Below are 16,156 nucleotides of genomic sequence, written 5' to 3' on the forward strand. Positions count from 1 at the left end.
CAACATGTTAATCCAATGGTTCTAATTCCCACTGGATCGGGGTCAAATGATTACCGTTTATGTTTCTTGCCAGGAGATAGATTAACGGTTCAACTTTATCGTTTTTCCACACAACACAGCGCAGTGAGTAGTGATAAATAATAACAAATTCAGTGTGAGTGGAAATTAAGTAACTCTTTCTTTCTTTCTTTCTCTCTCTCTGTCATTCTCAGTCCACCACCACCCTCTCTTTCTATCTCTATGTGCCACCTCATTCAACACTCCTGCTCTCGGCTAATTGGCGTCTTCCTCTTTTCCTTCCGTCCACCCCACCCCAGTTTCTCTCCTCCCAATTCCAGGTGGCTGAATTTGTCCCTGCTTTCGCCACCACCACCCCCCCTCATCAGAGTCCCCTCCCAGCCTCTCCCTTCCTCTCCTCTCCTCCTTGGCTATTTGTCTCTTCTCCCTCCTATCAGCCATATGCAAGCTATTTCACGGCCACCACAGTTGCCTGATCACTGCTGAAATGGCCCCCGTACAACATGTCCAAATTGAACGTAACATTGTGTTAGGCGCAATCATGGTGATGAGCCACAAATGATAACGAATGTCATACGTGCCTGTGTGCTTTTCACTCGTCTTCCCCACTCTTTTCTCACTTACTCACTCTTTCTCACTCTCCCTCTGTCTCTTTCCCTTTCTCTCACGGACTCTGAATCTATCTTGCTCAGTCTGTCTCTCTCCTTTTCTTTCTCTCTCTCTCTTCCCTCCCTCCCCCCATCTCCCTGTCCCTCTCTGTCACAGGCCTCTTCAGCGCTAGTGCCTGTTAAATGGCCTGTGAAATGAATGGTATTAATAATGAGGGTATGTGTCCCTCTGCTTCTTTAAATAATTGAGGTCTAGATCACCAAGTGTGATGTTCGTTTAAGCTCACGCAGCCTTACAGCTCTTTCCATGCCACACTGCCTCGTGGGTGTGTGGGTGTGTGTGTGTGTGTGTGTGTGTGTGTGGGGGGGGGGGGGGGGGGGCTCCACATGTGCGTGTCAGAGAAATGAAAAATAATTAAATATTACTAGGACAGTGTAACCAGAGTTTTCAGTACATCACATGACTCGTATCTTTTTCTGTGTGTTTGTGTGTCTGTGTGTCTGCCCTTGTGTAGTTCCCATCGACTCCACGGCGGGCATCAAAATGCTGTACGTCTTTGTGGACATCCAGATGGACACGTCCCACTTCCTGGACACGGTCCGCTTCAACTTCCCCCCAGGCCATTCTCTGGCCCTGGTCAGCACCATCCAGTTTGTGGCCGCTCTGCAGGTAATCTGTGACCCCTGTGTGACCTCTGTGCGGGGGCCGTATTCTTCTGCTCCCTCTTCTTTTCCCTCCTATTCTTCCTCATCCTCCTCGTCCTTCTCCTTCTGCCATGCCGGGTGAACCACATAAGATCTCAAGGTTTGCCCATTGTCACTCTCAGCTCCCTTTCAAGAACTGTTCAACCAGTCTGAGGGAGTTGGCGACGGTTAGAAAAGCACACTTGTATGTGGCTTTGAGAGAGAGAGAGTTTGTGTGTGTGTGTGTGTGTGTGTGTGTGTGTGTGTGTGTGTGTGTGTGTGTGTGTGTGTGTGTGTGTGTGTGTGTGTGTGTGTGTGTGTGTGTGTGTGTGTGTGTGTGTGTGTGTGATTGAGACAGAGAGAGAGAGAGAGAGAGAGGAAAAACTGATGCATCACTGGACTGGAAACATAATGTGCTTTGATGTAAGGTTGTCATGATAATCGATAAATACACATTATCATGATGCATAATACTCAATTATCATGATGACTTTTTTTGTGTTTTATCGTTTATTGAGTTATTAAAATAATGGCTTGATAATAATAATGGGTAAGGTCTCATGCCTAGCTATCCCAGCTATCTAACTCTATCTTAGGGAGCCATTTTAACAGTTGGCAGTTGCTAGGGTGTGCTATTATGAACACATTAACGTAAGTGTGTTGGTGTGTGTATGTATGTATGTATGTATGTAATGTATGTATAGTTGCCTGAGTTTTAGTTATGTGTCTGTGTAAAGGTAACTTGTGGGTGAGTTTTAGTTATGTGCCTGTGTAAAGGTAACTTGTGGGTGAGTTTTAGTTATGTGCCTGTGTAAAGGTAACTTGTGGCTGCTTCTGTTTATATCTGAATGTATAGACTGCTTGGACTTTTCATGTAGCCATTTACATCATATACTGTAAGGACATTTGTGACTGCAGGTGTACAGGCACGCGCCCAGCCTACACTTGCTTGTATCTTAATGTATGTAAGACTTTGAAGTACGTGTATGTGTGTGTATGTATGAGTTCTGTGTATTCCGTGGTGTGTGTATCTGTTTCCATGTGCACTCATGTGTACGTATATCTATGCATTCTTCTCCGGAGCTGTGAGGTGGTGTGGGTGTGAGGTCCAGCTCCAGTTATTTTAAACTTTTAAAAGGAGTTGGAAGAGGCTTCTCTGGCCCATTGGGAGCACTGGGCTTCTGCTCATGCCTTTACATAAGGTTAGCGTAGCCCCTCTCCATGCTAACTTCACTGCTAGAGTAGCAGCAGTCTGCTTCTGCCCATGCCTTTACATAAGGTTAGCGTAGCCCCTCTCCATGCTAACTTCACTGCTAGAGTAGCAGCAGTCTGCTTCTGCCCATGCCTTTACATAAGGTTAGCGTAGCCCCTCTCCATGCTAACTTCACTGCTAGAGTAGCAGCAGTCTGCCACTGGGATGGTCCTCACCACTCACCTTGTTATGATGGTTTTTGACCAGCAAGGCTGGACAGTGCTGTCCATCATATCATGTTGTGTTTTGTATATACACGTTTTTTTGTGGTCCTGGCTTAGTTGGTGTTTGCTTGTGTTTCTCTGGCTGTATTTCTCATCTGCCGATTTAATGACTGTGTGTGGGTGTGTGTGTGTCTGTGTGTCAAGTCCTTTATTTATTACCAACTAGGGAACATTTGGTTGCAGCCAGGTGTTATGGTGCCAGGTGTATGCACCTTATGTTTACTGTATGCACCTTCACACCAGAAAAAATTCCAAGTAGGTGTAAACCTACTTGGCAATAAATCCCATTCTGATTCTGATTCTGATTCTGATTAAAAACTCTTTCAATCCATCACATATACAGCTTAAAAGACAAAATGCCAGACCGGGCACGGGACAACAATACAGTGCAGTACATTGCAGAATCACTTCATGTGGAGACAAAAGATGAGCCAGGTTGCAGACTGCAAAATAAAGCCCTTAGCGCCATCATTTGTGCAAATTCAGCCTACTAATTGCAGTACAAACAAAAGTGTTTTTGAATTTCGTCAAGTTGGAACTCTATATCTCGTACCTGAAGGTAGAAGCTCACCCCCCCCCCCCCCCCCCCCCTCTGCAGGGGCTGGTCAGAGAGTCTAGTATGGCCGGGGCCTTCCTTATGACCAGGGAGCCAGGGCAGAGAGCTGAGCTTGGCTCACCCCAATAACTTTACTGGCCACTCGTACAAGCCGCCCAAGCCTATTCTTATTGGCCAGGTTCAGGTTCCCAAACCTATTCTTATTGGCCAGGTTCAGGTTCAGGTTCCCAAGCCTATTCTTATTGGCCAGGTTCAGGTTCCCAAACCTATTCTTATTGGCCAGGTTCAGGTTCCCAAACCAGGCCACAAAAGGGCAGAAGCGATTCAATAAATGCTCCATCTCAGTTCCCTCAATAGCCTCGGGTTTGAGGATAGGTGCTGACCTCCTAAAACCAGCAATCATGTCCACATCCATGTCCATGACCACAGTCTACTTCTGGATAGCCAGCTTGATCACCTTTTTTTTTTAAAACCTCCATGATGGAAGATGTATGTGTGATCTGGTATGTGACTGATGTGTTTTGTTTTTCTGTGTGTGTGTTGGTGTTTTTAACTCTTTTTGAGTGCGTGTTTGCATTTGTGTTGTTTGTGCATACGTGCCAAAGTGCATTTTTGTGCGCACATACATCTGTGGGTGTGTCATGTTTCTGTCTGTCTGCGTATGTGTGTGTGTTTGTGTAGTTGGCAGCCTGCCATTGTGAAAGTCTTAGCTCGTGATGTGTGTGGGGGGTGGCCGGGGTGGTGGGAGTAAGGGGTCAGTGGCTTTCGATCACGTTTGTTCCCATGTGCCCCCCCACGCGCAAGCCTTTGAGTTCTTCCCCTGCCCGCCGCTCCAGCTTTGGTGTTTTAATTGTCTGGCAGCAGCGGCTCCTGCTCCTGCTCCTGCTCCTGCTCCTGCTCCTGCTCCTGCTCTTGCTCCAATTTTACTATTGACTGCTTTAATCTCTCAGTGTCTGTCTCTCTCAGTGTCTCCTTCTCCCCATGTCCTCCTTGTCTCCTTCTCCCACTGTGTTTGTCTTTCTCTCTTCCTTTAGTTGTTTTTCTCTCATCTCATCTCCGTGTCACCACCTCTGAAATGCATCTCTTATCATCTGTCCCCTTTCCCTCTCTCTCCGCTTTTCTTTTTTTCTCTCGTTCTTTGTCATTGTCCTCATTACTCAATTCTTTCCTTCTCTTTCTGTTGTTCCCTCAAAATACTCTCTTCCTTATCCTCTTATCCTCTTTTTTTCTCTTTTTCTTTTTCTCTCCCTCTTCCTCTAACATCTCTCCTCCTTCTGTGCTCCCCTCCACCCCTCTGTCTCCTCCCCAGGCTGCGAGTGCTGCTCTGAGGCCGGACTATGAGGTGCTGGTGCCCCAGTGTCGGCCCCTGTCCCCGGGGGAGATCCTGGGCTGCACCTCCCCAAGGCTGGACCGCTCCGTCAGTGCCATCATGTGAGTGGCCACTAGTTACACACAGTCCTCTCTGCTTCCGCCACTGAGAGGATACACACACACACACACACACACACACACACACACACACACACAAGTGCCATCATAGAACATGTGTATCGACACACACATGGCTCTCAGACACCACGTGCCTGTGCGTATGTATCTGCTCTGAACACTGCATGTTCCCCTTGGCTGGAAGCCACACTATTCATCAGCTTTAATGGCCACTTTGTCAGATGGAGCTGTGCAGGATGGCCATGATGGCGGTGTTGGTGCACTTAAGACGATCAGTGAAGTCTGTGTGGTAATGTGTCTGTGTGTGCATGTATGTATGCGTGCGCGTGTGTGTCTGTGTGTGTCTGAGTCAGTAGATGTTCTCAAGCACACCGCTACACCCGCCCACACTTTATCCACCCTCTCACTGCTATCCTTTGTATAAATCGCCACCTAGTTCATCTCAAAGTGCCGGTAGCCACACACACGCACACGCACACACACACACACACACGCACACACACGCACGCACGCACGCACGCACGCACACGCGCACGCACACACACACACACCCCTCGCATGTCGGCAAAACTCGTGACAAAGAAATGGCACTAGCAGATGCACCGGGTCTGAACGTGGTACGTATTGGTAAACGCTCCCATATGCGTGCCAGTATACCCGCCGCGTGTCCACCGTACGCCCACCGCACAGCCCACTGAGCGTGCCAGCAACCGGATCTATATTAGCAAGCTTAATTATGCCCATACGCCAGGCCCCGAGAGCGTGGCTACAGCGGCGGCTCAGGAGTGATCATTAGGAGAGGTGGAGGGATTAGCACGCTGAGACGGGGTTAGAAGAGAGGATGGGGGAGAGGGGAGGTGGTGGGGGGGGGGGGTGTAGATGGTGGTGGGGGGTTAGGTAGAACAGAGAGCAGCCGCAGTCCCTGGTGAGAATGAAGCTGTTGCACGTGCATGGGGGCGGGGGGGGGGGTGGGGTTTGTCTTGCCAGTACCTAATCCCAGGATGGGAATACCTTTGATGTGCCAGCATCGAGAGAGATGGGAGCAAGAAGGGAATTGATTACCGGGCCTGAGTGTGTGCTGACCCCCCTCCCCTCCCCTCCCCTCCCCTCCCCTCCAGTTCTCCTGCTGCTGCACTTCTCTTAAATCTTCCCCAGGTCTAGTCCCCTGACCTACCCTGGGGGCCTCCCGACTGACTCCTGGCTCCAGCCATCTTGTTTTTGGCCTTTTTTAGTGGTGCCCCACTGATGCCGACTGCGACTGCACCCTGCAGTGGATGCCACCCGCCCCTTTCGGGCACATCCGCGGAGTTCGCTCAGGGACGCCAGGAGCAGCAGCAGCAGCAGCAGCCTTCCTTGCTGTCGTGGTGTCGTGTACCCACGACTGATTGATTATTCATACCGTCCAGTGCACCAAGTTGGCTACGGCGTCGCCACAATCAACTATTAATTACAGCTAATGCACCGCTGCACGCTTACAGGAGGGAGCTTGAAGCTGTGAGAAGGCAGGCGCCTCGCTCTCTCTCCCAGAGGAGGGGAGTGGAACGCAGCATTGTGTCATTGAATAATTGAGTGTCTCTCCTAGATAATTCACTAAATCGCATCATGTCCATGACACGTCACGTCACGACACAACCACAGTCCCCAGTGATATCAAAACACAGCCAAAGTGGCACTTGAAAGGGAGTACTGTATATGTAAGGCTGGCTAGCTCTTGGCTAGCAGGCTAAATCATTTAATTTGCCCATCTCAAGCAGACTTGGGGCAATATATGAGAATGCTGATAGTCAAACCATAAGCTACTCATTGCTACCAACTACAGGTTAGCCATGCTTACTTGGGGTCCGTTTGTAAAATTCCATCTGGCAATCTGAAAATCAGAGCGTTCCATTTGTCCACAAATGAACAGACACTGTAACTGTCATCGTTTTATCCTGTGAAATCTGTGACAGCCCATTGCTTTAGCTTGCTGTTTTCACTACAGTGACTCAGTAGTGCCTCTTGAAGTAAGAAGTGTTATTGTGAGAGAGGAGGGTGCTGCTCTAGCTGCTAAGAATGCTAACATTAATAGATATCTGGGCAACACAGTGCATAGGCGTTTTCTGAATGTCAAAATGCTCATTTCTTCACAGTCTGTTGCTATTTGTAGTACATTTTTGAATGTTTCAATCTAAAATGTTTACGTATATAGCACCTTTTAAAGAAAAGATGTGTGTAAATAAAAAAAGGGAAAGGTCTGAATGCCACATGCATTATAAGCGGGGGAGTTAATGGAGAGGGACGGGGCGAACAATGTCATAATGTGTTGCAGACACTTGGGTAATAAGATGTGGAGCGTGGTCCCCACCACGCTGCTTTGAACCTCCCTGAAGGACAAATCTAACCAGCCACATTAATCCTCCCCTCTGCTGCTGACCTCCCAGAGAAGAGTATCAATTTGTGGACTGGATGGGCGTCCAGAGCTGGAAGTTAAACACATAAAGAGCCTCCGATTTGTTGCATTATGCAGGCGCACAAAGCAGCCGTCCTCAAGACCGAAGTACGTAGGCGCATAAAGGGCTACGCAGCAGGGACGGGGCAGGAGAAGAAGGCTCCCAGTGTGATCTAAAAGGCTTTCCCTTTTCATCTGCGCGAGCCATGCTGTGTGTGGAGGAAGGGCCGTGTCAGTGAGCCTCCTCATGGCCCTCAGTGCAGGAGTCAAACCGGCTTTAGAGGAGCGCTCCAGGCAGGAGGTCGGATGAGGCGGGGCAGGCGGGGTCACCCCAGTGACCCTCCTGTCGGACACGACCTCTTCCAGGGGCGAGGTGGGGAAGCTGGGGCATCCTCTGCTGCAGATGGCTTGTGAGTGAGTGTGTGTGTGTATTGGGTGGGGAAGGGGGGTTTCACAGAATGTTTCCTGAGGCCAGGCCAATTAGCGGCCAAGCACTCCCTCAGATGACCACTGATAGGCTCCCTCCCTGATGGAGTCAGTTCCCTTCTCTCTCTCTCTCTCTCTGTGTGTGTGTGTGTGTGTGTGTGTGTGTGTGTGTGTGTGTGTGTGTGTGTGTGTGTGTGTGTGTGTGTGTGTGTGTGTGTGTGTGTGTGTGTGTGTGTGTGTGTGTGTGTGTGTGTGTGTGGCTGTCCCAGACCACAGACTTTCTGCCATGACTGAAGTGTGTATTGGGAAGCACGACTGAAGAGTGGCCATCTGTAAGGCTTGAACACTGGCGAGAGCGGGGGAGATGGGGGATGTGATCGATAGGGGGTATAGATCCATATGCACAGTCAATAACAGTCCATCATCAACACAGCATCTTGTCATGTCCTGAATGGATCCCCCTTATCCCCTTCTTATTCACACCTTACTTCTTTTCCTTTTTTTAATTCTTTATAGTTATCTTGGAGATGGAAGATTTCACCTTGAGTCTATTATGATTGCCAACCCAGAGATACCAGCGTACAGGTAATGAATTGACATGCCATGTTTTTTTCCCCCTCTTTATTTGACTTTAACTTTCATATTGTATTCTTTTAAATTAAGTTGTGAGTGCGAGGCTGAAAAAAAATTGAAATGCTTTGACAATCTCAAGATTCTCATTTCTCAAGGGTGCAGAGTCTATAAAAGCTGTTCTTAGAACTCGTGCTAAAAAAAAAAGAGAGGCTCTGCCATGTACTTTGCTTTTCGGATAAATTATTGAGGAGATTCAAGGACTATCACTCCCAAGCTCCTATCCTTGGGAAGAGCTGAAATTAGAACCCTTAATCTAATTTTTCACAGTGATAAAGTGTGATGCAAGGCCAGATTTGAAAAGCATGCTCTCTGTGCCTGTAGGTATGATCCCTACAGCAAAATCTTCTCGCGGGAGCACTATGACCACCAGGCCATGCGGGCCGCCAGGCTCCAGGCCGTCGACAGAGCCCGCACAGCCCAGAGATGGGGGCTCATCCTGGGCACCCTTGGACGCCAGGGCAACCCTAAGATCATGGAGGTAACCTGAACTTGTACTTCTAACCTTGCCGCTGCAACAGGATTTATGACTTAATATCAAATGCTCTGTTCCTTAACAGTAATGTGGGAATAAGAGAATGCTGTTACATACCAACTGGGTACGTACTGCTTCTACTACAAGCAGGTTTCACCTCATGTCATTTTCTCCAATTGAAGTTGCACTTCTCCTCAGACACCCGTTAATGGACTTGGGCACTGAGAATGAAATGGCTGCGTATCTTGAGGCAGGTAGTTGTGGGTGTCCATCAGACACCTGCTAATACCAGCTGGCTGTGATGGGTTTCAGTGGGATTATCCCATTAAGTTGAGTTCACCCACACAGTTCATGTGGAGGAATATGCTAGGCAGTGGGGGGAAATAAGGAAGAAGAAATGGCAAAGAGCTGACCCCTCCTGGAGCTCCTCTGGTGGAGTGAGCACTAACAACATGAGGTTCATGGCTTAGAGACCCAGGGAGCACTCTTACTAATGGCAATATGGGATTAAAAGAAAAGTAGACTATTTCTGTCACTGCAAATGCGAACCTTTTTTAAAGGTTAAACAGGTCCAACAGCTGAAGTGACATTTGCACCTTTTTCCATTATGTGTGTTTACATTTCCGACGGTAAAAGCAAACTCCAGCATCCCCATGATAACAGCCACTGTTTTCTGTTGTGTGATATTACAGAACGGGAAAACAAGCTGCCACCATATCAGGTGTGGTAAGACATCAGTTGGTGTGAAACGCATCTCATAAATACTACTTGATGCTGTCGAATTATAAAAGTTTGATGGGCTTAATGGATGGCCAATGTTCTGAAGAGTGCACCAAGGGAGGGTGCTTTAGAAGACCCAGAGTGCTTGGAGTGCTAAATTCTACTGGTGATTTTTTACAAATACATTTCAAACACACTTAATGCATACACATACTCCATAAGAAAATCCCCTGTTCTATTACTGGAGGTCGAATGAGAGATAAAGTAATCATATAATCAAGATGGAGAATGTGGGGCACTGTATCCACTTAGTCATGTAAATCCACACTGTGTCTAATCTCTGGTGGCCTCTGTTGATTTACTATACACACACACACACACACCACACACACCACACACACCACACACACCACACACACCACACACACACACACACACACACACACACACACACACACACACACACACTATCTCTCTTAAGGCTGTGGCATTTATCTGTAGTGGGAAAGGAGCCAGGAGGGCCGATTGATCACCCGCTTGTGGGGCTGGTGGAAGAAGTCGTTCCCGCTCTCTTCATCCGCTGTGTCCCAGACGCTCCCTGAGTCCTGTCCCTGTCCTGTCCCTATCCTCTACAGTCCCCTGCCTCACTTGATGTGTGTGTCTCCCACAAACACTTGGTTCATCTTCTGTCTGTCATTTATTCTATCTCTCTCTCTCTCTTTCTTTCATTCATTCTGTCTTTCTTTCTTTCTCTCTCTCTCTCTCTCTTTATCGTGTCCTCTCCTCTTAATTGGTATGCAGAGCAGAGACTGAGACATGGAGATTTCCTGAAACTCGTCGTTTTCGCTGTCAAAGGAGATTTGTAAGCCAATCCCGAGCTTTTCCTTGTCATTCTGATGAAACCTTGTGAGAATGCCTCTTCTCCAGACAGCGAGCGAGAGAGTGAGCGCCATGGCAGAGGAGAAGGAGCGAGATAGCGATAAAGTGATTCCCCGGGAAAATCTTTGTAGCCTCTGTCTCGCTGCGGATTTGCATGCATCCCATTATCTGGTCCCATTGGGGCGGCTGTGTGATGATGAGGCAGAATGAGGCATTAGTTAGTGTCAAGTTTGTCACATATCTGGGACTCAACTCATATCTCCAAATGGCAATGATTTTTCCTGCATCTAATCTAAAATGTGAATTCATTTTCATATATTTACAGCCCCCTTCCTACCTAACACATTTACTGTACGCGTGGAAGGTTTTGAGAAGTTGCGGAGGTGGTTAAGCGCGGTGTCGCGTTAGGTGGCGTCTGTGTGGAAACGGATCTGTGTCGTCGTACTGCCAGGGTGGTGGTGGTGGTGTTGGGGGTTGTAGGGCAGATAATCACTGTGAATCTGCCCGTGTATTTTGTAGAAGTGTGGAGGGGAGTGAAGGAAAGAAAATCGTACATTTTGCAAACTCCTGCCTCCTTTGAAGCCAGCCATTCACCTAGTGCTTTCCTTCAGTGATGTCTGGAGATTTTCTCTGGTAATATTCCTGGTCCACTGGGCCCCACACTTCAAAGGGCAATTTTGGAGCGTGGCGGCACGCTCCTTTATCTTCCTGAATTGGGCTACCCATTGATCTTAGTTTGCGGGGTGGGGGGCGCTGAAGTGGGGTGTATTTGCTTGTGCCTGACTGGCCTGAGTTGCAGAGAGAGAGAGAGTGAGAGAGAGAACGAGAGAGAGAGAGAGAGAGAGAGAGAGAGAGAGAGAGTGAGGGAGAGTAGTGTAATTAGTGAGTTGAAGGAGAGCTGCAGACCATAGCAGCTCCCTTATTCCTTTCTACTGCTCAGTGTTGATCACGTGTGTGTGTGTGTGTGTGTGTGTGTGTGTGTGTGTGTGTGTGTGTGTGTGTGTGTGTGTGTGTATTTGCGAGCATGTGTGCGTGGGGTGTTTGGACATGTGTATGTGTGGCGAAACATGAAGTGAATCACATCAATTGCAAAATATGTTCAAAGCCTTATGACCATCCCCTCCTTCAGTCCTCCCACATTCTCTGTCTCCCTTCCTCTCCCGCCCTCTCACTCACACACTCTCTCTCTCTCCATCCGTCTCTCTCTCCTTCCTTCTCTCTCTTTCCCTCCTTCTCTCTTTCTCTCCCTGTACTTGTTCACTCTCTCTCTCTCTCTCTCCATTTAGCACCTGGAGTCCAAACTGGAGTCTCAAGGCAAGTCCTTCACCAGGCTCCTGCTCTCGGAGATCTTCCCCAGCAAGCTGGAGCTGATGACCGACGTGGATGCGTGAGTCCCTTCAGATGCCCCCCCACACACACACACACACACACACACACACACACACACACACACACACACACACACACACACACACACACACACACACACTCACACACTCACACACTCACCCACACACACTCCCAGGCCCAGAGTTTAAAATAGTCAAAAATGAATACGAGAAAGGCGATGTCGCCAAAGGATTATAGAGGACAAGTCAGCCCCTCCATTCTCCCCACTAAAGATGCGTATCATTGGGTCTCTAGCTGTTCCATGGCCAGACCATGCCTCCCCCCACTCATGTGGCACGGGAACAAGAGCAGAGTTGCGGTTTGAGATAGCCATAGAAACTGGCGTTACATCACAGCGTTACATCAGTAGGAAATGAACGGCCAAGCCAAAAGTTCCCTGGCACGGTGAAGCTCTTTTCAAAAGCAGTTTTGACACCATGGGCACAAACAATGGAAAATGAAAACTATGAGTCATCATAAGGCACTTGAGCAAAAAGAAGAACTACGAAAATAAATATTTTTTGGTATTGTTCATCGCATGTGGACAGTGTGTGTGTGTATGTATGTACAGTGCCTTGCATAAGTATTCACCCCCTTGGATGTTTTTCCCTTTTATTGCTTTTATAAATTAATCATGGTCAATATAAGTTGGCTTTTTTGACAAAAAAAATCACAAAAAAGTCCTCTTCAATGTCAAAGAGAAAACAGATGTCTACACAGTAATGTCAATTAAATAAAAATATGTAATTAAGCAATAAGGTACGAGAGGCAGTACTGTATCGTCAATAATGTACTGTTCAAGGGTGTTGTTAGGCCCGACGCGAAGTACAATAATGTACTGTGCAAACCCTTGCACAGTACATTATTGACGATACAGTACTGCCTCGAGTACCTTATTGCTTTTATAATACGGTTGCCAGCAACATTATAAATAGTAACTAAATAGTAAGCTGCCTTTCAGCACAAAATAGTTGTAATAGCCACCAAACGTTGTGTATCGCATTTCAGTAGCCTAGACTCTAGAGAAAATAGTCCCCGAATGTGTGGCTGTTGCTATGCAACAGACAAACAGCATTGGGAACATCACGTTTGTTAGCCTACACTCTCCTGTAAGCTAAAGTGGTATAAGCTAGCGAGCTGTTTACGGTCACAACCCACAGGAAGTTCAAAATGCCCGGGATATGTTGTGCTGATGGATGCGACAACAGTAGCCAGAGAAAACCTAGATATACAATTGATACAATCATGAATAATTGCTGTGTCTTGTTAGAGCTAAACTCTCCTGAGCAAGCTAGAGTGCTAATAACTAGCAAGCTGTTTAGCCCTTTGGGATTTGGCTACAACTCGTGAGCCCATATTGGCACTCTTGCTTGCTCAGGAACGGTTAGCTTTGATAAGATCCAGGATACATGTCCTGTGATCTCATACATATTGTTTTTGTCTCCAAATGCCATATCTTGGTGTCGTTCACCCATCCTGCAACTGCATATTGAAAGGCATCTCTACTCTTGAAATATCCGGTTTATGGGGATGGATTATGTACAAGATAAATGTAAATGTCGGGAAAAGAAAGTTGGGGCAGATGCTTTGCAAAAACACAGAGGAATTGCTAATCGCTAACGGCTAGTAGCATGCTAACCTTTGATAGGTGCTCATACACCTCGCAAATCCTCTTAGACGTATTTTTCAGTTACAATAATGGGGTTTTTATATTTTACAGTGTCTATTTCTCGGTAACTTTCTAAAAATCTAGGCAAAAAAAAGTAAAACTTAAAACTTTTAGGTACAAATAAGATGATCTACGGAGATTTGGTCCGCCATTTTTTCTCTAACTAAGGTAGTATATTTCGAGTGCGCACTGATATGGAACGCTCAGGTAAATGTAAACAGCTGTACAGTACATTATGGCTCAATACAGTACACCCCGTGACCTCCTTTCAACCAATCAGAATGCTTGATTTCATCTACCAGTATTATAATGTAAAATAAGTGATTGCATAAGTGTTCACCCCCTTTAAAGTGACTGACCTAATTCAACAGAGGTCCAGCCAATTGGTGCTACTAGTCTCACAATTAGTAAAATGGGGATCAGTGTGCAGTGAAGGTGTCTCAAGTGATTGTAGTATAGCGACACCTGTGTCTGGAAGGTCCATTCACTGGTCAGTATTCAGTAATCAGTATTCCTGGCTACCATTACACCATGAAGACTAAAGAACACTCCGAGCAACTCAGAGAAAAGGTTATTGAAAAGTATAAGTCAGGGGAAGGATACAAAAAAATGTCCAAGGCACTAAACATCCTCTGGAATTCTGTTAAATCCATCATCAAGAAATGGAAGGAATATGGCACGTGTAAATCTGCCTAGAGCAGGCCGTCTTCACAAACTGAGTGACCGTGCAAGAAGGAGACTAGTGAGAGAGGCCACCAAGACACCTATGACTACTCTGAAGGAGTTACAAGCTTCAGCAGCTGAGATGGGAGAGACTCTGCATACAACAACTTTTGCCCGGGTTCTTCACCAGTCAAAGCTTTACGGAAGAGAGCTACTGTTATATATATATATATATATATATATATATACTTTACCCATATATTGGTTCTGTCGCACTGCATATGTGCATCATGTATATGAAATGTCTTGATGCCCAAGGTCAGAAGCTCCATATGCGCCTCTTTGGTAGATGAGCAGGCTGTGTGATCAGCACTGTGGCGAGGCCAGCGGCTCCACCGGCTGAAAGCGCTGACAGTGGAGCCGGTTGTGAAGACTAAACTGGCGGAGCACTCTCACAGAGGTCAGGCAGGCTGGGCGTGGCTCTTCACCGAGGGCTCATCTGGGTCTCTGCAGCACAGTGCCACAGTGGCCACTGCCGTCGGAGTGATTTGTGCACTGCCAGAGGCCGGGAGGTGAAGCGTCGCTGAGCTCTCTTTCCACTTCTCACACACACACACACACGCGCTCACTCACCACACTCACACGCTCACACACACGCTCACACACACACACACACACACACACACACACACACACACACACGCACACATACACACACAGTCACACACACACACACACACACACACACACACACACACACACGCTCACCACGCTCACCACACTCACCACACTCACACACGCTCACACATCACAAACACACACACGCACACGTATAAGACACACTCCTAGCCATCACCCCTTTACTGTGTAGTAATGAGGCGCCCTAACCCCTGTGGAGGAACGAGTGCCTCAGTGGAGCACTGGAAGCCTGCGTGAAGAGGGAGGGAGAGGGGGATGGAGAGGGGGAGGCAGGGAAGGAAAGAGCTAGGGAGTGGAATAAGAGCGGTAGTGAAGGAGGCAGAGAATAAAGACATTGCGCCCCTCATCAGCTGTGCCCCAGTGCCCACCGTGCCAGTGTGCCATGCTGAATTTTAGTGCCACCAGCCCCACGGCCTAAGCCCTGGCGCCAGTCTCTCTCATCCCGCACCTCTGATCTCTTCAGCTGGATCACACAGCAGACCCCCCCTCCTCCAGAACCCCCTTCAGCAGGCCTGGACCCAAACCCCAGCTGACTCAGAGCCATGATGCAGCAGGATCCCATGTGTCTCCCTGCTGTACGTCCCCATTAGAGGTGTGTGTGTGTGTGTGTGTGTGTGTGTGTGTGTGTGTGTGTTGGGGGCGGTGATGATGCCGCTCAACTGATTGAGCGTGAAAGGAGCATTGCCCACGCTCTGTTGTGTGTGTGGGTATGTGAGTGTGAGTGAATGTGTGTGAGCGTGAAGCACGAAAGAGCCTTGTGTGTGCGTGCGTGCGTGTGTGTGTGTGTGTGTGTATATGTTTGAGTGTGAGTGGCCGGTGTTTCCCGGTGCTGCTCCAGCAGGTGTGAGGGGGGGGGGTCTGGAGGTGGGACAGGGCCCCACTGCTCTTGAGCTCTGTCTGTCTGTCTGTCCCCTTGTGTGAAGAGCTGTTTCCTGGGCACTCTCTCCCCTCGCCCATCCATCACTGGGTGTATTAATACATATATGAGGCCCTGGATGCCCCGCGGCCGCCCGAGAGACAGAAATAATGTGTGCCGGAGGGGCTGAGTGGTGTTGAGCTACGCGTTCCTTCGTTCCTTCGGCTCACCTAGGAAGAAAAGTTCTGTGATATCTTTGGACTCGGCTCACAGGGCAGTCAGTACCTGTGGGCTCTGGAGTTCAAAGCCCAGAAAGAGTGTGTGTTTTTGGGAGTGTTGGTGCCTGTTTGTGTAAGAGTGTGTGTGTGTCTTTGCCTGTGCCTGTGCATGTGTATGTGTGTGTGTCGGTGCCTATTTGTGTGTGTGGGGCGGTTGTTGCCCACGCATTGAAACAGATCCTCCTCACCCACACACAGATACATGCATACACACACACACACACGCACACATCGAAAGAAACAATTAGGAAAG

At 48.0% G+C, this 16,156-nt stretch overlaps 1 protein-coding gene across 1 annotated transcript in view; it reads left to right on the plus strand.

Moving 5' to 3' along the window:
• dph1 (diphthamide biosynthesis 1) overlaps positions 1-16,156 on the plus strand; it is a 72,240-nt gene that overhangs the window by 46,217 nt on the left and 9,867 nt on the right. The window contains exons 5-9 of the mRNA XM_031574141.1: positions 1,142-1,296; positions 4,652-4,773; positions 8,162-8,230; positions 8,600-8,756; positions 11,636-11,736. Coding sequence (XP_031430001.1) covers positions 1,142-1,296; positions 4,652-4,773; positions 8,162-8,230; positions 8,600-8,756; positions 11,636-11,736 — 604 coding nt within the window. The remainder of the gene's footprint in view (positions 1-1,141; positions 1,297-4,651; positions 4,774-8,161; positions 8,231-8,599; positions 8,757-11,635; positions 11,737-16,156) is intronic.

The sequence above is a fragment of the Clupea harengus genome, chromosome 9 (assembly GCF_900700415.2).
Source record: "Clupea harengus chromosome 9, Ch_v2.0.2, whole genome shotgun sequence".
NCBI classification, from domain to species: domain Eukaryota; kingdom Metazoa; phylum Chordata; class Actinopteri; order Clupeiformes; family Clupeidae; genus Clupea; species Clupea harengus.